At 43.8% G+C, this 27,037-nt stretch overlaps 1 protein-coding gene across 5 annotated transcripts in view; it reads left to right on the top strand.

Moving 5' to 3' along the window:
* LOC140464892 (uncharacterized) overlaps positions 1-26,428 on the top strand; it is a 30,022-nt gene extending 3,594 nt beyond the window's left edge. For 2 of the 5 annotated variants that reach the window (XM_072560498.1, XM_072560481.1), the window contains exons 2-3: positions 19,004-19,072; positions 23,887-26,428. In XM_072560498.1, the coding sequence (XP_072416599.1) occupies positions 25,037-26,428 (1,392 nt within the window). In that variant the 5' untranslated portion in view covers positions 19,004-19,072; positions 23,887-25,036. Of the gene's footprint in view, positions 1-19,003; positions 19,073-23,175; positions 23,281-23,886 lie in introns of those variants that run through there. The other 3 variants (XM_072560507.1, XM_072560490.1, XM_072560516.1) reach the window with 2 other exon arrangements.
* The last annotated feature ends 609 nt before the right edge of the window (positions 26,429-27,037 follow it).

The raw sequence follows: 27,037 nt of genomic DNA, 5'->3' as shown, positions 1-27,037 counted from the left end.
TGCCCTCTCTCGCCACTATTACTTACATTGGTGATCGAGCCACGGGCAGAAGCCATTCGGACGGATCCCAATATAACTGCCCCGGAGGTAGGTCAGGCAGGCATAAAATTACTCTTTATGCGGATGATGTCCTTCTCTTTCTAAGCAGTCCAATGATATCTGTGCCACATTTAATACAAGTGATTAACCTAGTTGGCTTGTTTTCAAGGTACAAAATTAATTTTATGAAATCAGAGGCCATGCCTGTTGTGAGGAGTCTTACCAGTACGTCCAACTTTGGGGATGGAACCTGTTTCCCCTTTTGGTGGTCACAAGGAGGTTTTTTTTGTACTTAGGCATTTTTATTACCCTGGTTTTCAATCAATTATATAAAGCCAATTACATGCAGCTGCTGGAGAAAATTAGGCAGGACCTTCGGTGCTGGGAGGGTCTTCCGATATCTTGGTTGGGCAGAATAGATTTGGTTAAGATGTATGTTCTTACTTGCTTATTATACCACATGAGACTGCTCCCTTTGATGCTGCCAAGGCAAACACTGCGCAGGCTTTATAGCTGGCTCAGATCTTTTATTTGGCATCATCGACGATCTCTTATTAAGCTGGATAAATTGCAGCTTTCAAAAGAAAGAGGGGTCTAGATTTTCTGGACTTTAGAAAGTACCAACTGAGTTCCTTACTATCCTATGTGGCTGAATGGGCCTATCGGGATCCGCAATCAATTTGGTTAGACATTGAGGCCTCCCAGACAAAATGTCTCCTCATTAGCTTATTGTTTATGGACAAGATGAGAACTGTTATGGATCATTGTAAAACCCGATTGTCCTAAAGACAGTTAAAGCATGGAGAATGATGCGGCAGGGCGAGGGCAATTTTAAAAACCTCCCCCTTCACTCCTGTAGTGGGAATGTTGGGATTTCAGCCGGGTTTAATGGACTCTGGATTTAAGCTTTGGGAGTCCAGAGGAATCTCCTATTTGGGAGATCTATTTAATGGGGAGGTCATGATGCCCTTTGAATAGCTGAGTTGGAAGTTCGAGCTACCTAGGAAGGATCTCTTTCACTATTTCCAAGTTAGAGATTTCGTACAAAAAAAAGACCATATTGATGGTCAATCCTTATAAATCAACCATGGAGAGGAGAGTGCTCCGGTCAGCAGGCACCCCCTCAGTTAGCACTCTTTATCACTAGCTAGGTCGTAATGTGTCGAAGTTTAGATCAGAGTGGTGCTAGAAAAGCACAGCAGATCAGGCAGCATCTGAGGAGCAGGAAAATTGCACTTCGGGCAAAAGCCCTTCATCGTCGATTTTCCTGCTTCTTGGATGCTGCCTGACCTGTTATGCTTTTCCAGCACCACTGTGATCTAAACTCTAGTTTCCAGCATCTGCAGTCCTCACTTTTGCCTAGTAATGTGTCAAAAGACATGGAGCGGCTATATAAAACCTGGATTCAAGAATTAGAGATGAAAATCTCCTTAGAGATGCAGGAGGACATCTGGGAAAATGTTAGGAAGATCTTGATTTGTAATAGGACTCAACTGAAAGTACTTCATAGGTGTCCCAAGTGCAAAATGGAGGTTGTAACTCTTACTTATTGCTTGTGGTCATGCCACAAGATCCGCAGGTATTGGGATGACATAGCGAGTGCTTTGGCAAAGGTTTTGGGAACTGAGGTTGAGTTGGTTCCGGTATCCCTCCTTCTGGGTCTTCCAAATCTTCCCTCCCTGGATGCACATGGGAAGAAATTGTTGAATATCCTTTCTTTCTGAGCGAGGAAGAACATTCTAATGAGCTGGGTGATGGAAGATCCCTCAGGACTCTTGAATTGGTGTAGGATAGTCATGGAACACATCCCCCTGAACTTCCTTACGAGTATGGTGCACCAGAAAATAGAATTGTTTCACAGAACATGGCAGTCCGCTCTGAATTATATCAATGTAGACACATCGGCTATACTATCCAGGGCCTTTGTTTAGCTGTGAAGGCTGTGCCTGTCGGTTTGGGGACCCCTGGGAGGAAGAATCCCATATAAATACAAGTCTGTTCACTACTGCTCCCAGTGTTGGGGAACTGTGATGAGATTGTGCTGAGTGTAGTAATTTAATTGAATGTAACTTAAGCTATCTTGCTATAACTTGTATAATTTTATTTTGTCTGTTTATTTATTTTTCTTCTTACTCCTTGGTTATTTATTGAACTGTAGTTTTTACAGTTTTATTTCTTTTTTTCTGTGTTTTGGTAGTATTTTGTTTTTTTTCTATTGGTGCTATTATATTATAAAGTTGTCATAATATTTTGTACTAGTTTTGTAACTTTGTAAAAAATCTAAAATCCTTTTGTCTCAATAAAAATATTTATTAAATAAATAATGCAACTGCCTATAATTGTAGTGTGGTTGAGTAGTCTACAGCACTGGATTATGGCTCCAGACATTTTAGAGGCATGTGTTCAAATCCTATTACAGGTAGTACTCTTATTAGTCATAATATCCCTACCTCTGGCAGGAAGATCCAAGTTCAAATCCCACCCTGCACCCAGAGGTGTGTCTTAACATAGCTAAACAGGTTGATTAAAATACCCATAAGTAACTGAATCCGAATGGAAAGCAATCATAACAGACAGAACTAAAATAAATTCATGGTTCTTATTGGAAGTAAAGCTTCAGTTCAATCACCAGGAACTGGTGATTGTTGACTGCAATTAGTATAAACTGCTAAACATTCGGCTATTTGGCTTTGAATTAATGTCTGACCTAAATCTAAATATAGGTGAATAAAGTAGTGAAATGAAGCTCGTAAATCAAAGTGTCAATAAACAGCAGGTATTATTGTCAGTAATGCTATAGTTAAAAACATCAGTGACCCTAATAGAGTTGTTAGTATTCGGAAAAGGTGTGGGCCAATAGCTCTTTAAAACAAATCAGTTTGTATCTCAATGATATAGCAGAACAGAGTTCGATAAAAATATATGCCAAACAATGTCACAGATCTTGAAAACCATGTGATATTTAAGGAATTCAACAAATAGCAGGATATAATACTGCATTCATCTCAACATATTTGTGAAGTTCCAAGAGATTTTGATATAAAGAGGTGCTGTATAAATGCATGTACAGTTGGTACAATGATCAAAAACTTTGCGACATACAAAGTTCAATTTGGATTTCTCCTTTAAATAGAACCTGGGTAAATGTAAGGTTTAATGCTTCTGACTCAACAATTTCATTCACAGAATAATTGTGTCCTCACATAAAGTTTGTAAAAAGTGTTGAAATCTGTTAGTGATTTTCTGATTAGTTATCCATCTAACCAGAGTCAATACAACAAACTTGTCCACATATAGAATTTGCAATATTACAGTCTCTCTCTAGTTTATTTCAATTACAAAAGGATGTAGCTTACTACACGTAACTCTAAAATTTGCATAATTCTGGTTTAAATTGATGCTTTGATTGTTGGTGAGTTTGTTTTATTTTAGAACATAGAACATAGAACATAGAACAATACAGCACAGAACAGGCCCTTCGGCCCACGATGTTGTGCCGAACTTCTATCCTAGATTAAGCACCCATCCATGTACCTATCCAAATGCCGCTTAAAGGTCGCCAATGAATCTGACTCTACCACTCCCACGGGCAGCGCATTCCATGCCCCCACCGCTCTCTGGGTAAAGAACCCACCCCTGACATCTCCCCTATACCTTCCACCCTTCACCTTAAATTTATGTCCCCTTGTAACACTCTGTTGTACCCAGGGAAAAAGTTTCTGACTGTCTACTCTATCTATTCCTCTGATCATCTTATAAACCTCTATCAAGTCACCCCTCATCCTTCACCGTTCCAACGAGAAAAGGCCGAGAACTCTCAACCTATCCTCGTACGACCTACTCTCCTTTCCAGGCAACATCCTGGTAAATCTTCTCTGCACCCTCTCCAAAGCTTCCACATCTTTCCTAAAGTGAGGCGACCAGAACTGCACACAGTACTCCAAATATGGCCTAACCAAAGTCCTGTACAGCTGCAACATCACCTTACGACTCTTGAATTCAATCCCTCTGCTAATGAACAATAATACTCCATAGGCCTTCTTACAAACTCTATCCACCTGAGTGGCAATCTTCAAAGATCTATGTACATAGACCCCAAGATCCCTCTGTTCCTCCACCTGACCAAGAACCCTACCATTAACCCTGTATTCCGCATTCTTATTTGTCCTTCCAAAATGGACAACCTCACACTTGGCAGGGTTGAACTCCATCTGCCACTCCTCAGCCCAGCTCTGCATCATATCTAAGTCCCTCTGCAGCCGATAACAGCCCTCCTCACTGTCCACAACTCCACCTATCTTTGTATCATCTGCAAATTTACTGACCCACCCTTTGACTCCCTCATCTAAGTCATTAATAAAAATTACAAACAGCAGAGGACCCAGAACTGATCCCTGCGGAACTCCACTTGTAACTTCCAATTCTCCTCCATTACCTTGCTGCTGCCTGGGCAGGACCCACCAATGTAGGAGGCACCCCACTTCAGGCACCATCTCTTCACCACTGGGCCCACCTCATTGACGCCGATGCTGGGTCCCATCTGAACCCTCACCCACCCAGCTACCAGACGCCCCCCATTCTACTGCTGCTACCGCCTTGCTGATAAAACAGAAGTCCCTAGCTCTAGGTCTACTTTAACCAGGAGCTGATACCTTTGCTGCCTCATCAATAACCTGCCTCATCAATAACTACATTTATTTAATGTAATTTTACAGGTGGCACCTAGTATATTTCTAAGGTTGAAGGAGCTGTCTATAGAGATAGTCAATGCATTGGTGATTGTCTTCCAAAATTCTATAGATTAAAAGTTGAATTGAATGATTTCACAGTGAATAATACAGTAAATTACAGTGAAAAGCTGCAGCTGTTGCCACAACCCAGCACAATTTTGAATAGTTTATGAAAATAAAGTATAACTGAAAGACAGTCTACCTTCATTCCACTGCCTCCACCATGAGTCCTGAGCCTTGAATTGGCTCACCAACACCACCTGCGCTTCCAATTCTCCTCCATTACCTCGCTGCTGCCTGGGCAGGACCCACCAATGTAGGAGGCACCCCACTTCAGGCACCATCTCTTCACCACTGGGCCCACCTCATTGACGCCGATGCTGGGTCCCATACTGAACCCTCACCCACCCAGCTACCAGACGCCCCCCACTCTACTGCTGCTACTGCCTTGCTGATAAAACAGAAGTCCCTAGCTCTAGGTCTACTTTAACCAGGAGCTGATACCTTTGCTGCCTCATCAATAACCTGGAGTTCTCACTCCTGGCCTACCACAACCACAACCAGGAATCCCTGGCTCCACTGCTGCCTTGATGGTGCCAAGAGTCCCTGCTTTAGGCATTCCATGCATACCTTGCCAAATGCCAAGACACCCTACTCTGGGCTGACTGTAACAAAGAGCCCTCTGTTCTGCTGCCAGGCCAGGCCATTGCTGCCTGGCCAAGACTGTTGCTCCAGCCACCCTCCTCTGAGATGTCACCTTGCCAACACTGCCATCTTGAAAATCCGCTGCCGCCTCCAATCACTGGAGTTTTGCCGCCATTAGCACTGCCCTGAGGACGTCCTTGCTGCTGCTGATGCTGCTGCCACATCCACCATCACCATCTCCAATTGCCGGGAGGCTGCTGTCAATCCACACATGGGCCGCTCTCGGCTGCTGTGCCAATGCTGTCAATTCACCCACTGCAAAAGACGTTAAAGAAAAGAAAATGAACGAGAAAATAAAAGAGAAAGAAAAGAAAAAGAGCAGAAGTGAAAATAAAAGTAAAGCAGGCAGAAGCGGATGAGAGCCGGGCTGAAGCATGCAGCGCTGCCATCTTGAAATACCAAATTCTGCTGTGATTCCTGTTGATAGGAAGGTCGTAAATATCAGCTTACTATTAAAGAAGGTGAGGGGGGAGATAGATAGACAGGCAGGCAGACAGACAGAGAATCAAGGGAACTACAGTCCTGCTGGCCTTACATCAAAAGCAGAGAAAAGTTTAGAATTCTAGGATGGGATAAATACTCACCTGATTGATAATGATCTGATTGGACAAACTCAGCATGGATTTGCAAATGGAAAATCATGTTTGTCAAACTTGAAAGTTTTCGAAGACATTGCTAACAAAATTGATAATAGACAGATGAAGAACGTAATTTACTTAGATTTTCAGAAGACTTTTGATAAGCTCCCCCAGAAAAGCTGGTTAGAAAAAATAAAGTAAAGATAAAATGGGGTAGGAGGTCGTGTGTTGGCATGCATTAAGGATTGGTTAACAGACAGAAGACAGTCAGATAAATTAGGGCATTCCCATGTTAGCAAGCTGTGACTAGTGAGGTTGCAAGGATGAATATTTAGTGCCCAGCTGTTTACAATATATATTCATGATTTAGAGATGAGGGCCCATTATAATATTGTCAAATTTGCAAATGATACAAAGCTAAATGTGAATGTGCTTTATGAAGAAGATGTAAAGCAACTTCAGCAGGATCTGGACAGGATTAGTGAATGAGCAAGAACATGGTTGATGGAATACAATGTGGAAAAGTATTATGTTATCAATTGTGATAGGAGAAACAAATATGCAGAGTATTTCACAAATGATAAGAGTTTGAAAGTGTAGATGTGCAAAAGGATGTAGGTGTTCTTGACAATAAGTCACTAAAGGCTAACATGCAGGTGTAGCAAACTATTGGGAAGGCTAATTGAACATTAGCATTTATTGCAAGAGGATTTGAGTACAGGAGTAGTGAGGTCTTGCTGCAATCGTATCAGATCTTGGTTAGTTCACGTCTGGAGTACTATGTGCAGATTTGGCCTCTATCATAGGGAAAATATTATTGCCGTAGAGGGTGTGCAGTGAAGGTTCACTATACTGGTTTCTCAGACAACAGAACTATATTAAAAGAGATTGTACAAACTGATCCTGCATTTTCAACAGTTTCAATGAACTAGAGGTGATCTCATTGAAAATTACAAATTACTTAAAAGAGACAAACAGGACAGACTGAGGTAGATTGTTCCTCTACTTAGGGAGTCTAAAACTAGGGGCACAAATGAAAAATAAATTGGGATTCCATTTAGGACTGGAAAAGAGAGCATTCTTATTTTACTCAGAAAGTTGTGAACATTTGTAATTTTTACCACAGAGGCTGTGGAGGCTCAATCTTTGAGTATGTTTAAGTTAGAAGTGGATGGATTTCAGGGTTATGGAGATGAGGTGGTTAAAAGCATTGAAGTAGTCAATAAACCATGATTGTATTGAATGTTAGGTCATGTTTGATGGGCTGAATGACCATTCGTGTTCAAATCTGATCATTATGATTCAAATCAACCTTGTAAAGTTGTAAATTACAGAATTTGTCCAATCAAAAGTTGTGTATTCTTATGTTATTGTCTCATCTGGGATGCCTAGGCTAAATTCATCAATCCTTCCTGATGTTAAGGCAACTGATACCAAGAGTGGAAAGATGCCCACATAACAACTCATACTTTGTCTTAGATAAAAGAGAATCCGTTTAGCAATCATGAACTTACCTATTTCTCTTTTAAATATACTCAATGACCTGGTCTCCACAGCCTTCTATGGCAATGAATTTCACAGATTCACCACTCTCTGGCTGAAGACGTTTTTCCTTATCTCCATTATAAAGGATTTTCCCTTTTACTCTTAAGTCTGTACCCTTGGGTCCTCATCTCTCCTGTCAATGCAAACATCTTTCCAATGTCCACTCTGTCCAGGACATTCAGTATGCTCTAAGTTTCAATCAGATCTTCCTTCATCCTTTTGAACTACATCATGTTTAGTTTCAGAATCCTCAAATGTTCATCACATGTTAAAACTTTCATTCCTGGGATCATTCTTGTGAATCCCCTCTGAACCCACTCCAGGGCCAATGTATCCTTTCTGAGGTATGGGGCCCAAAATTGCTCACAATACACTCAATGTGGTCTGACCAGAGCTTTATAATGCCTCAGAAGTACATACCTGATGTTATATTCTAGTCATTTTGAGATGAATATCAACAATGTATTTGCCTTCCTAACTACTGACTCAGTCTGCAAGTTTACCTTAAGAGGAACCTGAACTAGGACTCCCAAGTCCCTTTACACTTCAGATTTATGAATTTTCTCCCCATTTAGAATATAGTTCATGCCTCTAACCTTCCTCCCTAGTCCATCTGCCACTTCTTTGCCCACTCTCCTAACCTATCTATATCTTTCTGCAGTCTGCCCACCTTATCATTACTACCCCTCCTCCTCCCCCCCCCCCCCCCCCCCCACCTATCTTTACATCATCCACAAATGTAGCCAGAGTACCCTCAGTTCTTTCATATAGATCAATAGTCTATAAAGTGAAAAGTTGGGGTCTCAGCACTGACCCTTGTGGACCAGTCACCAGCTTCCATTCTGAGAAGGACCTTTTATACCCGCTCTGCTTTCTGCCAGACAACCAATATTTTATCTACGTTAGCACATTGCTTTTAACATCATGGTTCTTATCTTACTCAGCAGCCTCCTGTAGGGCACCTTATCAAAGGCATTCTGGAAGTCCAGATAGATCACATCCATTAGCTCTCCTTGGTCTAACCTGCTTGTTACTTCCTCAAAGAATCCTAGCAGATTTGTCAGGCATGACTTCCCATTGATGAAACCATGCTGACTTTGCCCTATTTTACCATGCACCTTTAAGTATTCAAGAATCTCATTCTTCACAATCGACTCCAAAACTTGCCAACAAATGAGGCCAGGCTAATCGGCCTACAATTTCCCATCTTTTACCTTACTCCCTTCTTAAACAGGGGGTTACATTAGCAAGTTTCCAATATCTCTGACCCATTCTGACTTCAGTGAAACCTGAAAGATCACTACTAAAGCTTCCACTCTTTCTTCAGCTAGCTCCTTCAGAACTCTAGGGTGTAGCCCATCTGGTCCAGGTGATTTATGCAATCTCAAGCCTTCTCCTTGGTGATGGCCACCATACTCACCTCTGCCCTCTGACTCTCTTGGACTTCTGGGATATTACTCATACCTCTCACTGTGAAGAGTGATACAAAGTACTTATTCAGTTCCTCAGCCATGTCTTTGTTCTCTGTTACTACTTCTGCAGCATAATTTTCCAGCAGCCCAATCTCCACTTTTGCCTCTCTTTTCTCCTTTATATATCAAGAGAAACTCTTGCAATGTTTCATAATATTACCGGCTAGTTTACCCTCATATTTTCGGGAACAATTATTGATATTCACTCAAGTCTTGACTGCTTTATACAACATGTATTATTGCCAAATTTTTTGCATATTGAAATTTAAAGTAATTCATTTTACTTCAAAATAATTAGTTCAATCTTATTATTAGTTCAACAAATGAGTTCAATCTTATTATTTTGAAGCATCTCCAGATCAAGGTAGGGATAATGGAAATTATGGAATAAAAATATAAATGATTAGGTTTACCACAGAACCCACATAGCAACATCAGCAATATTGACTGAGGTAACAGCTTGATCAGAGTGTGCAGATTGATACGTCGCTGCAGTGGGAACTGGGAGCCAGAGTGAAAGACCAACCATGCAGCAAATGGCTATTAACCACAGTCCACAGCTCCTGCCCACAGGCACAAATGTTAACGCTTCATGTGTTTTGGCTCCAGATCCACACACAGGTCACTGCTTATTTAAATTCTCTCAGCTATTACACTGCAAGTTAAAACACCATGTTTATGTGGTATCTTTTTTGAAATAGTAGCAACAAGTTCCGCATTCAAGAGAAATTATTTTTAATTAACACTTTTGAAAATGGTATGATTCACATCAGGGACTAATGGAATAACAGAATTGCGGCTCTACAGATAGTGACACTACCTTGTGCCAGATTTAAAAACCACTGGAAGTGTCTAATTCAGTTCAGTGTGTACTACGGTAGTGTTGTATTGTAGAGCTGCTTCTTTCAGAGATGTTTAACAGAACTTCTGTCTTTTATTTTCCTATGGATATAAAAGAGGATATAAAAAACGCTTCTACACCAACAATAAAAAGCAATTGCAGAAAATACTGCAAAAAGACAGCAGAACAGGAAGCATGTATGGAGACCAAAATTCATTAGATTTAAAGGTAACAGGTAAAAGAGGCAAGTGCAAAATCTAAAAGCAAAAACAGCAGAACTTCAAGGTAGGCACTATGGAAGAAAATTTGAAATGAATTGGACACTAACAGAAAAGCAAAACACAACGCTGCAAATTTGAAATACAATTCGAGATATTCACTGGTATTTATCCCTTGTCAGTTCAAACTGTATGCTACATGTTATTCAAACATTGTAGACCGAAGTTGATGTAAGTTTGCAATCCTTAATTGATTTGGATATGCATGTCCAATCATGTTTAAATCAGATTTACTTAATGTTAAGTCAATTAAAACTGGCATATCATAGAGGCTTTAAGAAGAAAAGCTAATCGTGACCTTGAAATAGGTTAAAGGGACCATTGTTTTAGTAATTTTAAGAGCCAAGGAAAAGTAGAGGACTGGTGCAGGAATTGCAATATATGAGTAACTTTTACACAGATTTTGAGTTGCACACACTTAAATGATCGCAGCATGCAACCATGATGAATACACAGTTACTTAACTGACAGAACAAGGGGCAGGGGCTCTCAAGGGGCACAAATTCAAGAAATATGATCACGTATTCAAGAAAACCTGCATGACTTAAAAACAGACTGCTCAACTGGAAAGTGCGATATGTTTCATGTCTGAAGCACTGATTGGAGGCCACAGTAAAAGAAAACAAGTGAACCTGATCTGGAAAAGGCACAAGAATGTAAACCGGTCAAACAGTGGCCTCAGGGTATCAAATGCACTGGATGCTGCAGAAGAAGTGCACAGCAAGACAGCTGGGAAACTCATCAGAAAAACCAGAACAGGACCAGATAACAGTGGCAGTCAACAGTACGGGTGAAGTCTGATGATACACTGTCGCACAAAAAAAGGATTCATTGACTTCACTCAAGGGATCAAAGTCAGTGAGAGTAGCTTCAAATCTCATATTTGGCCAATGCAACAGTACCATCAACCACTGCTCCATGTCGCACACCTTTCATCATTCACTGACCAACAATCTCCATCACATTACACATTCACACTTATAGCTTCACCACATGCTGACAAATGTAACACTGCTCAATGCCTCAACCTGCACACCAATCAAAACTGATAGGCACATTGCCCAAACATGTTCACTGATAAACTTCCCACTCTCTTACAAGTGAACATTACATGTAACAGCAGCAGTAGCCAATGCATGTAAAAGTAAACTAACATAGCTGAACATCTTTACCACCATGGTGGAACCAGGAATGGTGTTCACTGGCGTAGTTATGACTGGGGTTATGTATACTCTTCTGGATTAGTGTTGCTGGAAGAGCATTGTTCAGGCAGAATGATGTTCAGGCAGCATCTGAGGAGCAGTAAAATCGATGTTTGGGGCAAAAGCCCTTCATCAGGAATAAAGGCAGTGAGTCTGAAGCGTAGAGAGATAAACTAGAGGAGGGTGGGGGTGGGGAGAAAGTAGCATAGAGTAAAACAGGTGAGTGGGGAAGGGGATGAAGGTGATAGGTCAGGGAGGAGGGTGGAGTGGATTGGTTGGAAAGAAGATAGGCAGGTAAGACAAGTCATGGGGACAGTGCTGAGCTGAAAGTTTGGAACTAGGGTGAGGTAGGGGAAGGGGAAATGAGGAAACTGTTGAAATCCACATTGATGCCCTGGGGTTGAAGTGTTCCAAGGTGGAAGATGAGGCATTCTTCCTCCAGGCGTCTGGTAGTAAGGGAGCGGCAGTGAAGGAGGCCCAGGACCTCCATGTCCTCGGCAGAGTGGGAGGCGGCGTTGAAATGTTGGGCCACAAAGCGGTGTGGTTGATTGGTGCGGGTGTCCCGGAGATGTTCCCTAAAGTGCTCTGCTAGGAGGCGTCCAGTCTCCCCAATGTGGATGAGGCAATGGAAATAATAAATGATATTGGTGCATGTGCAGGTAAAACTTTGATGGATGTGAAAGGCTCTTTTAGGGCCTTGGATGGAGGTGAGGGAGGAGGTGTGGGCGCAGGTTTTGCAATTCCTGTGGTGGCAGGGGAAGGTGCGAGGATGGAAGGGTAGGTTTTAGGGGAGCGAGGACCTAACCAGGTAGTCACGGAGGGAACTGTCTTTGCGGAAGGTGGAACGGGGTGGGGAGGGAAATATATCCCTGGTGGTGGGTTTTTTTTGGAGGTGGCGGAAATGTCTGCGGATGATTTGTTTATGCGAAGGTTGGTAGGGTGGAAGGTGAGCCCCAGGGGCATTCTGTCCTTGTTACGGTTGGAGGGGTGGGGTCTGAGGGTGGAGGTGCAGGATGTGGACGAGATGCGTTGGAGGGCATCTTTAACCACGTGGGAAGGGAAATTGCAGTCTCTAAAGAAGGAGGCCATCTGGTGTGTTCTGTGGTGAAACTGGTCCTCCTGGGAGCAGATACAGCAGAGGCAGAGGAATTGGGAATACAGGATGGCATTTTTGCAAGAGATAAGGTGGAAAGAGGTGTAATCCAAGTAGCTGTGGGAGCACCATTCCCATCTCTTCCTTCATTACATTGATGACTGCATTGGTGCCACCTCATGCTCCCACGATGAGGTTGAGATATTCATCAACTTCACCAACACATTCCACCCTGACCTTAAGTTTACCTGGACCATCTCTGACACGTCTCTCCCTTTCCTGGACCTCTCCATCTCCATTAATGATGACCGACTTGACACTGACATTTTTTACAAACCCACCGACTCCCACAGCTACCTGGATTACACCTCTTTCCACCTTACCTCTTGCAAAAATGCCATCCTGTATTCCCAATTCCTCTGCATCTGCTGTATCTGCTCCCAGGAGGACCAGTTTCACCACAGAACACACCAGATGGCCTCCTTCTTTAGAGACTGCAATTTCCCTTCCCATGTGGTTAAAGATGCCCTCCAACGCATCTCGTCCACATCCTGCACCTCCGCCCTCAGACCCCACCCCTCCAACCGTAACAAGGACAGAACGCCCCTGGTGTACACCTTCCATCCTACCAACCTTCGCATAAACCAAATCATCCGCAGACATTTCCGCCACCTCCAAAAAAAAACCCACCACCAGGGATATATTTCCCTCCCTACCCCTTTCCGCCTTCCGCAAAGACCGTTCCCTCCGTGACTACCTGGTTAGATCCACGCCCCCCTACAACCCACACTCCCATCCTGGCACCTTCCCCTGCCACCGCAGGAATTGCAAATCCTGCGCCCACACCTCCTCCCTCACCTCCATCCAAGGCCCTAAAAGAGCCTTTCACATCCAAAGTTTTACCTGCACATCCACCGATATCATTTATTGTATCCGTTGCCTCCTCTACATTGGGGAGACTGGACGCCTCCTAGCAGAGCACTTTAGGGAACATCTCCGCGACACACGCACCAATCAACCAAACCGCCCCGTGGCCCAACATTTCAACTCCCCCTCCCACTCTGCCGAGGACATGGAGGTCCTGGGCCTCCTTCACCGCCGCTCCCTCACCACCAGATGCCTGGAGGAAGAATGCCTCATCTTCCACCTCGGAACACTTCAACCCCAGGACATCAATGTGGACTTCAACAGTTTCCTCATTTCCCCTTCCCCCACCTCACCCTAGTTTAAACTTTCAGCTCAGCACTGTCCCCATGACTTGTCCTACCTGCCTATCTTCTTTTCCACCTATCCACTCCACCCTCCTCCCTGACCTATCACCTTCATCCCCTTCCCCACTCACCTATTGTACTCTATGCTATTTTCTCCCCACCCCCACCCTCCTCTAGCTTATTTCTCCACCCTTAAGGCTCTCTGCCTTTATTCTTGATGAAGGGCTTTTGCCCCAAACGTCGATTTTACTGCTCCTCAGATGTTGCCTGAACTGTTGTGCTCTTCCAGCAACACTAATCCAGAAGAGTATACATAACCCCAGTCATAACTACGCCAGTGAACACCATTCCTGGTTCCACCATGGTGGTAAAGATGTTCAGCTATGTTAGTTTACTTTTACATGCATTGGCTACTGCTGCTGTTACATGTAATGTTCACTTGTAAGAGAGTGGGAAGTTTATCAGTGAACATGTTTGGGCAATGTGCCTATCAGTTTTGATTGGTGTGCAGGTTGAGGCATTGAGCAGTGTTACATTTGTCAGCATGTGGTGAAGCTATAAATGTGAATGTGTAATGTGATGGAGATTGTTGGTCAGTGAATGATGAAAGGTGTGCGACATGGAGCAGTGGTTGATAGTACTGGTGCATTGGCCAAATATGAGATTTGAAGCTACTCTCACTGACTTTGATCCCTTGAGTGAAGTCAATGAATCCTTTTTTTGTGCGACAGTGTATCATCAGACTTCACCCGTACTGTTGACTGCCACTGTTATCTGGTCCTGTTCTGGTTTTTCTGATGAGTTTCCCAGCTGTCTTGCTGTGCACTTCTTCTGCAGCATCCAGTGCATTTGATACCCTGAGGCCACTATTTGACCGGTTTACATTCTTGTGCCTTTTCCAGATCAGGTTCACTTGTTTTCTTTTACTGTGGCCTCCAATCAGTGCTTCAGACATGAAACATATCGCACTTTCCAGTTGAGAAGTCTGTTTTTAAGTCATGCAGGTTTTCTTGAATACGTGATCATATTTCTTGAATTTGTGCCCCTTGAGAGCCCCTGCCCCTTGTTCTGTCAGTTAAGTAACTGTGTATTCATCATGGTTGCATGCTGCAATCATTTAAGTGTGTGCAACTCAAAATCTGTGTAAAAGTTACTCATATATTGCAATTCCTGCACCAGTCCTCTACTTTTCCTTGGCTCTTAAAATTACTAAAACAATGGTCCCTTTAACCTATTTCAAGGTCACCATTAGCTTTTCTTCTTAAAGCCTCTATGATATGCCAGTTTTAATTGACTTAACATTAAGTAAATCTGATTTAAACATGATTGGACATGCATATCCAAATCAATTAAGGATTGCAAATTTACATCAACTTAGGTCTACAATGTTTGAATAACATGTAGCATACAGCTTGAACTGACAAAGGATAAATACCAGTGAATATCTTGAATTGTATTTCAAATTTGCAGCGTTGTGTTTTGCTTTTCTGTTAGTGTCCAATTCATTTCAAATTTTCTTCCGTAGTGCCTACCTTGAAGTTCTGCTGTTTTTGCTTTCAGATCTTCCACTTGCCTCTTTTACCTGTTACCTTTAAAGCAAATTTTACTGCTCCTTGGATGCTGCCTGAACTGCTGTGCTCATCCAGCACCACTAATCCAGAATCTGGTTTCCAGCATCTGCAGTCATTGTTTTTACCTTATGTATATGCTTTCTTAATCTTCCTTTCCAGATGCCACATGCTGTTTAGATTGCCATGCTGACCATGGTGTAAGCACAGTACTCTTTATAGCATCCAATCCTCCACCTTTCTGGTTTCAGATTGCTAGGAATTGTGGCTTGGCCAGCAAAGGGTGGCAGGAAACCACGATGAGGAAACGCCATCATATGCTCTCAAATTCGCAGATACCAGCTAAGACATTGGCAGCGTGCTTACCTCAGGGTCTCGAAATGGGAAGGAAAGGTACATGCATACATCAAGGGCATGGACAAGGTTAGCATAGATGTTAGCACACTATAGAATGACACCACGTGAGAGTTTATCAACAGGGAACAGGTGAGATCTTTGATGGAGCTGTATACTGTAGGAGGCTAATGTAGGGAATCTTGTAAGGATCTTGGAACCCATCCTTCCTAGCATGGGCTTGTTGGTCAACTGTGTACAGCGTTTTGTGCAACCGATCATGATACAGAATCAGATGGCCAAACACTCAGTTTCTATTGAAATCACAAGCTGAATTGAAGAAATGCCCACAGATTGACATTACTGTAGAAGATTTGAGTGGACATTTAATGTTTTCTAAAGAAGTACGAAGAGAGCGAGGCCAGAGAGTTTGTTACCAACAGCTCCAACTACATACCCCAGTTTTTTAGATAACTTCTTTTTGCTCAAAAACAATTAAGGACTGACACAACCATCTGTAAATCTTTATCTCCATGTTATCTGAGAACTCACTTAAGGAAAGTCCATCTGGCTTTTAAAAGTTGATGTTACTACTGACTATGTTTGTGGCAGAAATTTTCCAATGCTCCTTAGGCAACATCTTTCAAACCCACTTCCAGAGAGTAGCAGATAGTTGGTAGTACACCCACCCATCGAAAAGTGTGGTGTTTGGAAAAGCACAGCCAGTTAGGCAGCATCAAAGGAGCAGGAGAGTTGACATTTCAGGCATAAGCCCTTCATCAGGAATGTGACGGGGAGGGGGTGGGGGAAGGGGGCCGAGAAATAAAAAGGAGCATTCGGGTGGGGCTGTTGGGGAGGTAGCCAGGAAGGTGATAGGTAGATGCGCGGGCGGGGGGGGGAGGCTGATGGTGATAGGTATGAGGAGAGGTGGAGTAGATAGATGGGAAGGAAGATGGATAAGTAGGACAGTTCAAGCGGGCAGTGCTGAGTTGGAGGGTTGGATCTGGGTGCGGTGGGGGGGAGGGGAAATGAAGAAACTGGTGAAATTGATGTTGATGCCATGTGGTTGGAGGGTCCCAAGGCGAAAGATGAGGCATTCTTCCTCCAGCTGTCAGGTGGCTAGGATTTGGCAGTGGAGGAAGCCCACGAATTGCATGTCCTTGGTAGAGTGGGAGGGGGAGTTGCGTTGGCTATGTAGAACAGTTGATCTTCCGTAATTACACCAGCACCACTCCCCACCTCTTCCTCCGCTACATTGATGACTGCATTGGCGCCACCTCGTGCTCCCGTGAGGAGGTTGAGCAATTCATCAACTTCACCAACACATTCCACCCTGACCTTAAATTTACCTGGACTATCTCTGACACCTCGCTCGCATTCCTGGACCTCTCCATCTCTATTAGTGACGACCGACTTGACACTGACATTTTTTACAAACCCACCGACTCCCATAGCTACCTGGATTACACCTCTTCCCACCCTATCTCTTGCAAAAATGCTATCCCGTATTCCCAATTTCTCCGCCTCCGCCGTATCTGCTCCCAGGAGGACCAGTTCGACCATAGAACACACCAGATGGCCTCCTTCTTTAGAGACCACAATTTCCCTTCCCACGTGGTTAAAGATGCCCTCCAACACATCTCGTCCACATCCCGCACCTCCACTCTCAGACCCCACCCCTCCAACCGTAACAAGGACAGAACGCCCCTGGTGCTCACCTTCCACCCTACCAACCTTCGCATCAACCAAATCATCCGCCGACATTTCCACCACCTCCAAAAAGACCCCACCACCAGGGATATATTTCCTCCCCACCCCTTTCTGCCTTCCGCAAAGACCGTTCCCTCCGTGACTACCTGGTCAGGTCCACACCCCCCTACGACCCACCCTCCCATTCTGGCACTTTCCCCTGCCACCGCAGGAACTGTAAAACCTGTGCCCACACCTCCTCCCTCACCTCTATCCAAGGCCCTAAAGGAGCCTTCCACATCCAAAGTTTCACCTGCACATCCACTAATATCATTTATTGTATCCGTTGCTCCCGATGTGGTCTCCTCTACATTGGGGAGACTGGGCGCCTCCTAACAGAGCGCTTTAGGGAACATCTCCGAGACACCCGCACCAATCAACCACACCGCCCCGTGGCCCAACATTTCAACTCCCCCTCCCACTCTGCCGAGGACATGGAGGTCCTGGGCCTCTTTCACCGCCGCTCCCTCACCACCAGATGCCTGGAGGAAGAACGCCTCATCTTCCGCCTCGGAACACTTCAATCCCAGGGCATCAATATGGACTTCAACAGTTTCCTCATTTCCCCTTCCCCCACCTCATCCTAGTTTCAAACTTCCAGCTCAGTAACTGTCTCCTTGACTTGTCCAACCTGCCTATCTTCTTTTCCACCTATCCACTCCACCCTCTCCTCCTTGACCTATCACCTTCATCTCCTCCCCCACTCACCCATTGTACTCTATGCTACTTTCTCCCCACCCCCACCCTCCTCTAGCTTATCTCTCCACGCTTCAGGCTCACTGCCTTTATTCCTGATGAAGTGCATTTGCCCGAAATGTCGATTTTGAAGCTACTTGCATGCTGTCTGAACTGCTGTGCTCTTCCAGCACCACTAATCCAGTAGGGGGAGTTTAAGTGTTCAGCTACAAAGCAGCGGGGTCATATGGTGCATGTATCTCAGAGATGTTCCCTGAAACATTCCGCGGGTTGGCGTCCTGTCTCCCCAATATAGAGGAGACAACATTGAGAGCAACAGACACAGTAGATGAGGCATTTCGATGTGCAGGAAAGTCTCTGCCAGATGTGGAAGGATCTTCAGATTATTTCCACCTTGCAGTTTGCCTTTCAAACCACTCATCATTCTGATATGAAAATATATCTCTGTTGCTGGGTCAAAATCCTTGAATTCCTTCCCTAACAACGTTATGGGTCTACACATATGGATTGCAGCAGTTCGATTCACGTTCTCATGGGCAACCAGGAATGGTTAATAAATGCAATGCCCGCATCCCATGAAGGGATTTCTTTAAAAACAAATGCATTGTGTGTGCCCTATGGAAATTCCCTGGTGTAAAACTATTGAGGATGATACCCAAATGTCCAAGGCTGCAATGGAGGCTGTAACAGAAGCTTAGGAACCCAAACTATTAACAGGATTGCTGCAGAACCGTTGTTCAAAAATGGGTCTGCAGGGTATTTGAGCAGTTTAGCAATCTGTCCCCAAATAGATTGCTAGGATTGCTTAGGTTCTAATGAAGTACAAATATACTGACTTTTCACTATAAGACAGCATTGATCCTCAGATCATTTCCACTTAATTAATCAACTGTGCTGTCATTGCTGATCAGTTAGCATAAAGATTTTCAAAAACAATTTTCCCCCTATTTCTCCCTCTTTCAGCAGTATATCCTCCTCTGCTCTTGTACAAGGTCAATAACCTGAAGCATCTGCTCAATTCTGCAAGATCTGGTGAGTATTTTCTGCAATTCTGTGGCATTTTCGTACATTTTCCCTCTCAAGCAGCAAGGCGAGGAGGATTCAAACTATAGCACCGATGTTCCAGGGCAAGTGGATTGTGCAGAAATTCTTGAAATCTCTCCACAGTCCTTCAGCACAGGCCACAACACTCTCCAAAGACTTCAGAAACGTTTAGTATAATTTTAGCAAGTCCAATGAGAAACTAAAAAGAACTAACCTGAGGGTAACTAATTTTCCCTTTGCATATCATTCATCTCCATATCATTTCCACTTGACCAATCATGCTTGTCAGGTAGCACATAATATTCTTCAGAACCTTTTTTCCACCAACTCCTCTCCCTTTCTGCTGACATGGTCTTGGTAGCCATGACTTGGAGGTGCCGGTGTTGGACTGGGTTGGACAAAGTTTTAAAAAATCACACAACAGCAGGTTATAGTCCAACTGGTTTAGTTGGAAGCACTAGTTTTCGAAGCACTGCTTCTTCAGCAGCTCTTTGAAAGCTAGGGCTTCCAAATAAACCTGTGGCGCTATAACCTGGTGTTATGTGATTTTTAATATAGTCTTGGTTGGGAGTGTTATTCTCCAGAAAGCTAGTTGGTGCAGGGTAGTACTGAAGCCAGTTAGCTTTACACAGTCTTTCATTTATTATAGAGTTAAACATTGTAAACATATTCTTAACTCAAGCATACCACATTTTCAAGACTGTGTGGCATGGAGACCTTCGTACAAGTCTTCCCTTTTCCAGGGTTGTATCATGATATATGAGCAGCACAGTGGCTCAAAGGTTAGCACTGTTGCATCTCAGTGCCAGGGTCCCAGGTTCAATTCCACCCTCAGATGGCAGTCTGTACGGGGTTTGCACATTTGCCCTATGTCTGGGTGATTTTCATCCAGGTGCTCTGTTTTCTCCTGCAGTCCAAAGTTTGTGTGGATTGGCCATGCTAAAATTGTCCATAGTGTTCAGGGATGTGCAGATTAGGTGGATTAGCCAATGGGAAATAGAGGGTTATGAGGTGAGGGTAGGGGGGTGGATCTGGCTGAGGTGTTCTTCAGAGGGTTGGTGCTGATTTTTATGGGCCAAATGGCCTGCTTCTGCACTGTAGAGATTCTATAATTCAACATGTTTGAATAGGTTGATTAAAGATTAAATCTCAGTTTCAGGAAGAGTCTCTCCATTTGCGTTGAAGTAAATTCCAGTTAATGCCCACCACCTGCATATGATTAACAGTAGGTCCTTCCTACTGTTAAGTAAAGCTCTTGTGATACAATGCTATTGTCCCTACCTCTAGACCAGGAGGCCTGGGTTCAAATCCCACCTGCTGCTCAGTGTTTAGCTATATGAGATTAAGAAGGAGATATTAGCTGCAAAGCAGTCAAGTGAAAGTTATAAAATATCACTACACTTCAAGCTCTCAGCTGATGCTCTCTCTATTTGTGCTATCACCTTCACCAAAATCGTGTCTGGCACAGCCCATACCAGAGCGTGCACATGGATGTGAATGTCATTTTGAACCAAAACAGCAACTTGCAGTTCTAAGGGAAGAAACAAATGTCACACAACTGAATTCTGCAGCTACTTCTTTATTATTTTTCAGTTTTATGGGACAACAAGCCAATCTTGCTTTAGTCTGGCAGTTAGTGAGTTTGGGCTTTCTTCAGCGGACATTAGGAAAGAAAGCTGTGAAAAGCATTTTGACGTAATTTCACAACAATGTCTAAACTGAAGTATATTCTTCCCACTCTGACTTAACACCAAAATTGGTGGCATGGTATACAGTGTAGGTTTTCTAGGATTATAGAGGGATCTTGATCAAATGGGTCAATGGGCTGAAAAATGACAGATGGAGTTCAAGCTGAATAAATGCAAGGTATTGCATTTTGATACAACAAACAAGAGTAGGGCTTATATAATTAATGGTAGGGCCGTGGGTAGTGTTGCAGAACAGAAGCTCCTGGAGGGATGCAGGTACATAATTCTTTGAGGTTTGCATCCCATATGGACAGGGTGGTTAAAGAAGCATTTGACAAGCTTGTTTTCATTGCTCTGTCCTTTCAGTATAGGAGTTGGGAAGTCATGTTGAGGTTGTACAGGATTTTGGTGAGGCTTCTTCTAGAATACTATGTCCAGTTCTGGTCGCCCAGTGATAGGAAGGACATTATCAAGCTGAAGAATGTTCAGAATAGATTTAACAGGATGTTGCCAGATATGAAAGGTTTGAGTTGTGGAGAAAGATTAGATAGGCTGGGACTTTTTTCACTGGAGTGTAGGAGGTTTGAGGGGCAACTTGACAGAAGTTCATACGATAATGAGAGGTGTGGATAGTGTTAGTGGTAGTTGTCTTTCCCCCAGGATCGGGGATTTCAAGACTAGGGGGCACATTTTAAGGTGAGAGGAGAGAGATTTTAAAAAGACAAGCAAGGCAAATTTTTCACACAGAGTGTGGCCCACGTGTAGTTTGCCAAACTCACTAGCGACCAGACTAAAGAAAGATTGGCTTGTTGTCCCTTAAAACTGAAAAAAATTAAAGATGTAGCTGCAGAATTGAATTGTGTGACATTCGTTTCTTCCATTAGCACTGCAAGTTACTGTCTTACTTCAAAATGAACTTCCTGAGGACACGGTGGCTGTGGGTACAATTACAACATTTAAAAGACATTTGGATAGATACATGAATAGGAAAGGTTTAGAGGGATATGGACCAGGAGCAGGCAGGTAGAACTAGTTTAGTTTGGGATTATGTTCAGGAAAGATGTTTCCATGTTATAGGACTCCCTCTCTCTCTAATCATGCAGGAACAAAGCAATGCAGAAATACAAAAGCAAAATACTACAGATAGTGTAAATCTGAAACAAAAGCAGAAAATGCTGCAATATACAACAGGCTGATTACATCTGGTGAAGGGTCATTAATGTGGCACATTTCTGTCTGTTTTTCTCTCTCTGCAGAGGCTGCCAGACCTGCTGAGTATTTTCAGCATATTCCATGTCACATTATGCAAATTTTGAAAATAAAAATGAAGCATGACAACCAGTAAAAGAAATGGAATAATAATAATTGGCCTGCATGGAGCAGCTAGTGACGACAGCCGTATGGAAGGAGACAGATACAGTGTTGCTGGGTAAAAGAAGGGATGGCTTGTATTTATGCAATGTCTCTCCTGACCACTGCACATATCAAAGACCTTTACAGCCATTAAAGTGTTTTTTTTTAAAAAACTATTACAATGTAGGAAACAAAGCTGCCAATTTGCATAATAGAATCTTCCACAAGCAACAATGTGACAGTGGCCAGATAATATATGTTTGCAAAGTTGATTTAGTTCTAAATATTGGCTCATACACCAGGGATAGCTCTGGTGCTGTTCTCCATACATTACCATGAGTTTTTTTTTACAGCTGCCTGAGAGGGTAGGCTCAGTTTCAGGTTAATACCATATCTAAAGTTAACATCTTCGACTGTACAACAGTCCCTCAGTAATGTAAAAGAGCACCAATTCTAATGTATTCACTTCCTGGAGTGGGAATTGAACCCAGAATTTCCTGACACAGTATTACCAACACAGTTTCAGGTTAACACAACAATAGACTCCTAAACACAAAAGAGGTAAAGTTGGATAATTATCAGCTGGAAGACAGGAAATTGAAAAACAGCTGTCATGGCTCTCACTCAGGTGGGCATGATGAAGGCTGGAAGGAAAGTGAGTGAGAATCTGCAGAGAGTAGGAAAGGCAAAACGAGTTTTATTGGATTTAACCAGAACAGGGAATGTAGCTCAGAGGAAATTAAATCAAACAAAGAAGCAACAATAATTTTTTGCTGTAGAAAAGATGGAAAAAGTGTACAGAACGTTATTTACTAGTTATTATCTTAATGGAGTGTCATAAGGCAAAATAGTAGAGAAACTAAAAATGTGATAAAAAAACATTAATTTCCTGCACCCAAAACAGAAATTGTTGGAGAAGCTCAATTGGTTTAACAAAATCTCTGGAGAGGAAAGCAAAGTTAATGTTTTGAGACCTGTGACCCTTCTTAGAACATTCTGCTGCAGCAACTTTTGTTTTTGTTTCAGATTTCCAGCACTCACAGTTCTTTACTTCATTTTAATTTCCTGTATGTGCTCTCATATACCAAAGGCACAAAAAAATTATTTTAAGACAGAAAGTCATCAGTGAAGATGGTAATACAAGTTATAAGGGAGGTGAGTTGGAATATTAAGTGACAGTGAACGGGAAAGTGATTTAGAATTTCAAAGGTGCCTTTTCATCTGGAAGATTTGTCTTGGAAGTTAAAGAATGAATGGGCAATTTGAAAATAGCCATTTGAAACGTGGGGGGAGTGAAGTTGATTATCCCATTAGGCCAATTATCTCCAATAGGTCATGCAAAATCTGCAGCAGTGTATATCCAGTCCAACTACTGAAACAATTATAAGATATCAATCAATGATTGCAGTCTGTGCTGTGATGTTTCTGCTTGTGTGGGTAGTACAAAACCAGGGTTCATAAATATAACATAATCACTAATAAATCCATGAGGAATCCATGAGAAACTTCTTAACATTCTGGTTAGAATATGGTTACACTACATGGGCATAGTTGAGGTGAGAGATATGGATGAGTTGAAGGGAAAATGAAATAAGTACATGAGGGAGTATGGAACAGGAAGATAGATACTGACAGGTTAAGGTGTATAAGAGTATGAGAAGGCTTACATGAGCATTAACACTGGCTTTTACTGGAATGGCCAAATAACTTGGTTTGATTTGATTTGATTTATTATTGTCACATGTTTTTTGTGTTTTACAGGCAGATCGTTTGATACAAGTGCATCAGGACAACAGAACAGAGTGCAGGATGCAATGTTACAGCTGCCGAGAAGGTGCAAGAGAGATCAACATTAACATTAAAGAGGTCCATTCAAAAGTCTGATAACAGCAGGGAGGAAGCTGTTATTGAATCTGTTCATATATGTATATAAACCTTTATATCTTCTGCCTGATGGAAGAGGGTGGAGGAGAGTATAACTGGGCTGGGGGGCAGTTTTTGGTTATGGTGGTTGCTCTCCCAAGGCAGATAGAGTCAATAGATGGGAGGCAATTTGCATGATGGACTGAGATGTATTAACAAATCTCTGTAGTTTCTTGCAGTTTTGGGAAGAGCAGTTGCCACTGTTTCTACACTGTAATTTCCTTACAATTCTATGTAATTTTTTTCCTGTTCTTGGATGATATAATAACATAGCAATCGGCATAGGTGCTACAAATATCTCAGAGAAGTTGATGCCCTAGTTCACTTCATATCTTTAGAAGAATAGATCCATTAGATATTTATGCAATTATTTAATTATATCAAAGACTCAATTGACTATTTATTTTAATGAAAGTCCTCCACATATCATCGAATCTCAGAAGCTTCACAGCACAGAGAGCACTTTTCTGTGTTGGTTGACAAATGAGTCCCTCACCACCAAACGCCTGGAGGAAGAACGCTTCATCTTCCGCCTCGGAACACTTCAACCCCAGGGATCAATGTGGACTTCAACAGTTTCCTCATTTCCCCTTCCCCCACCTCACCCTAGTTCTAAACTTCCAGCTCAGTAACTGTCCCCATAACTTGTCCAGATTTGTCCTACCTGCCTATCTTCTTTTCCACCTATCCACTCCACCCTCTCCTCCTTGACCTATCACCTTCATCCCCTCCCCCACTCACCCATTGTACTCTATGCTACTTTCTCCCCACCCCCACCCTCCTCTAGTTTATCTCTCCACGCTTCAGGCTCACTGCCTTTATTCATGATGAAGGACTTTTGCCCGAAACGTCGATTTCGAAGCTACTTGGATGCTGCCTGAACTGCTGTGCTCTTCCAGCACCACTAATCCAGAATCTGGTTTCCAGCATCTGCAGTCATTGTTTTTACCTTGTTGATTTTAACCCTACTGCGAATCCTCTTGCAAGGATGTCTGCCTTGAAGAAGTTTTCCTCCTCTCTCTACAAGAATCTCAGGGAGTCCCTCTCCCACTGCAACTCCCAGGTCATTTCCTCTGCCCTGAAGCTCTTCAACCATGTCGTGAAACAAACTCGCTACCACAGCCACATTTGCTTCCTCAGTGCCTGCCTCCATAACCAACCCATCCCACATGGACTCCAGACCACCTTTAAACCAGCAGAGTTCGGACCCGAACAGGACAAACAGTACAGACTACGGATTCAAAAACACCAGCAACAGTTCTCCTTCAAGATCCTCCGCTCCACGCTTGCAGCAATGCGCCGGCACCTAACCTCTCTACAGTCAGCCCTGCCTCAGCTGAGGGCCACACTCTCTCAGAATTGCAAAGGACCCACTCTGCACTACATCCTCAGGAGAATTCATACTCTCAACAAACAGTATTTCAATTCCATCTCAAACATCAAAAACTGTAAGTACAACAAACTTTTATCCACCCACCTCCATAACCAGCGCTCCTCAAACATTCCAGAAGATTCCCCTGGCCTTGGAACCTATTCCACCATTAACCATGCGGCTGATGCAGCTGCCACCCCCACGCTGATTGATGATGTCACTTCTGCCCTCATCATGGCCACTCCCATAACCACTTTCACCCCTCACAATTCCTCATGCATCACACCTGACATCACTTCTGCCCCTCACATCATCGCTGATGCCACATGCTCAGTGACTTCCGCCACCCCTACTGCCGTGGTCACCACCACTTCCGCCCCCACCAGCGCCACTCACCTGCATTCTGCTGACATGCCCCCCACAGATCCCACTGCACTATCACCACCCCCCAGAACCCCAAGGGGAACACTACCCCTGCTCATGACTCCACCCCCATTCCCCCCACCATCATACCCACTCCAGTTACAGGTTCCGCCCCCACTCCCAGCTCTACACCCACACCAGATCCCAGCTCCCAGCTCTGCCGAGTTTTCACCATCGCCCCAGACCTCACCCTCACTGAGGACGAACGATCAGTCCTCAGCAAAGGACTCACCTTCATCCCCCTCCGTCCACGCAGCAATGAATTTAATACACGCCGTGATGTCGAACAATTCTTCCGTCACCTCCGCCTCCGAGCTTACTTTCACAATCAGGACTCCCGCCCACCTTCCGAGGACCCCTTCGCCCACCTCCAACACACTGCATCCACCTGGACTCCCCGCGCTGGCCTATTACCTGCCCTTGACCTCTTCATTTCCAACTGCTGCTGGGACATTAACCGCCTCAACCTGTCTACCTCCCTCCCCCACTCCAACCTCTCACCCTCACAACACGCAGACCTCCCATCCCTCTGCTCCAATCCCAACCTCACCATCAAGCCAACGGATAAAGGGGGCGCAGTGGTAGTCTGGCACACTGACCTCTACACCGCTGAAGCCAAACGTCAACTCGAGGACACCTCTTCCTACTGCCCCCTCGACCATGACCCCATCCCCCATCACCAAACCATCATCTCCCAGACCATACAGAACCTCATCACCTCAGGAGATCTCCCACCCACAGCTTCCAACCTCATAGTCCGAGAACCCCGCACTGCCCGGTTCTACCTCCTTCCCAAGATCCACAAGCCTGACCACCCTGGCCGACCCATTGTCTCAGCATGCTCCTGCCCCACTGAACTCATCTCTACCTACCTCGACACTGTCCTATCCCCCCAGTCCAGGAACTCCCCACATACGTTCGAGACACCACCAATGCCCTCCACCCTCCAAGACTTCCGTTTCCCTGGCCCCCAATGCCTCATCTTCACCATGGATATCCAATCCCTCTACACCTCCATCCGCCATGACCAGGGCCTCCAAGCCCTCCGTTTTTTCCTCTCCAGACATCCCCAACAATACCCTTCCACCGACACTCTCATCCGTTTGGCCGAACTGGTCCTCACCCTAAACAATTTCTCCTTTGAATCCTCCCACTTCCTCCAGACCAAAGGGGTAGCCATGGGCACACATATGG

Source organism: Chiloscyllium punctatum, chromosome 3 (assembly GCF_047496795.1).
Source record: "Chiloscyllium punctatum isolate Juve2018m chromosome 3, sChiPun1.3, whole genome shotgun sequence".
Classification (NCBI taxonomy): domain Eukaryota; kingdom Metazoa; phylum Chordata; class Chondrichthyes; order Orectolobiformes; family Hemiscylliidae; genus Chiloscyllium; species Chiloscyllium punctatum.
Note: the sequence above shows the minus strand (reverse complement) of the source record. Positions and strands in the feature narration are given on the sequence as shown.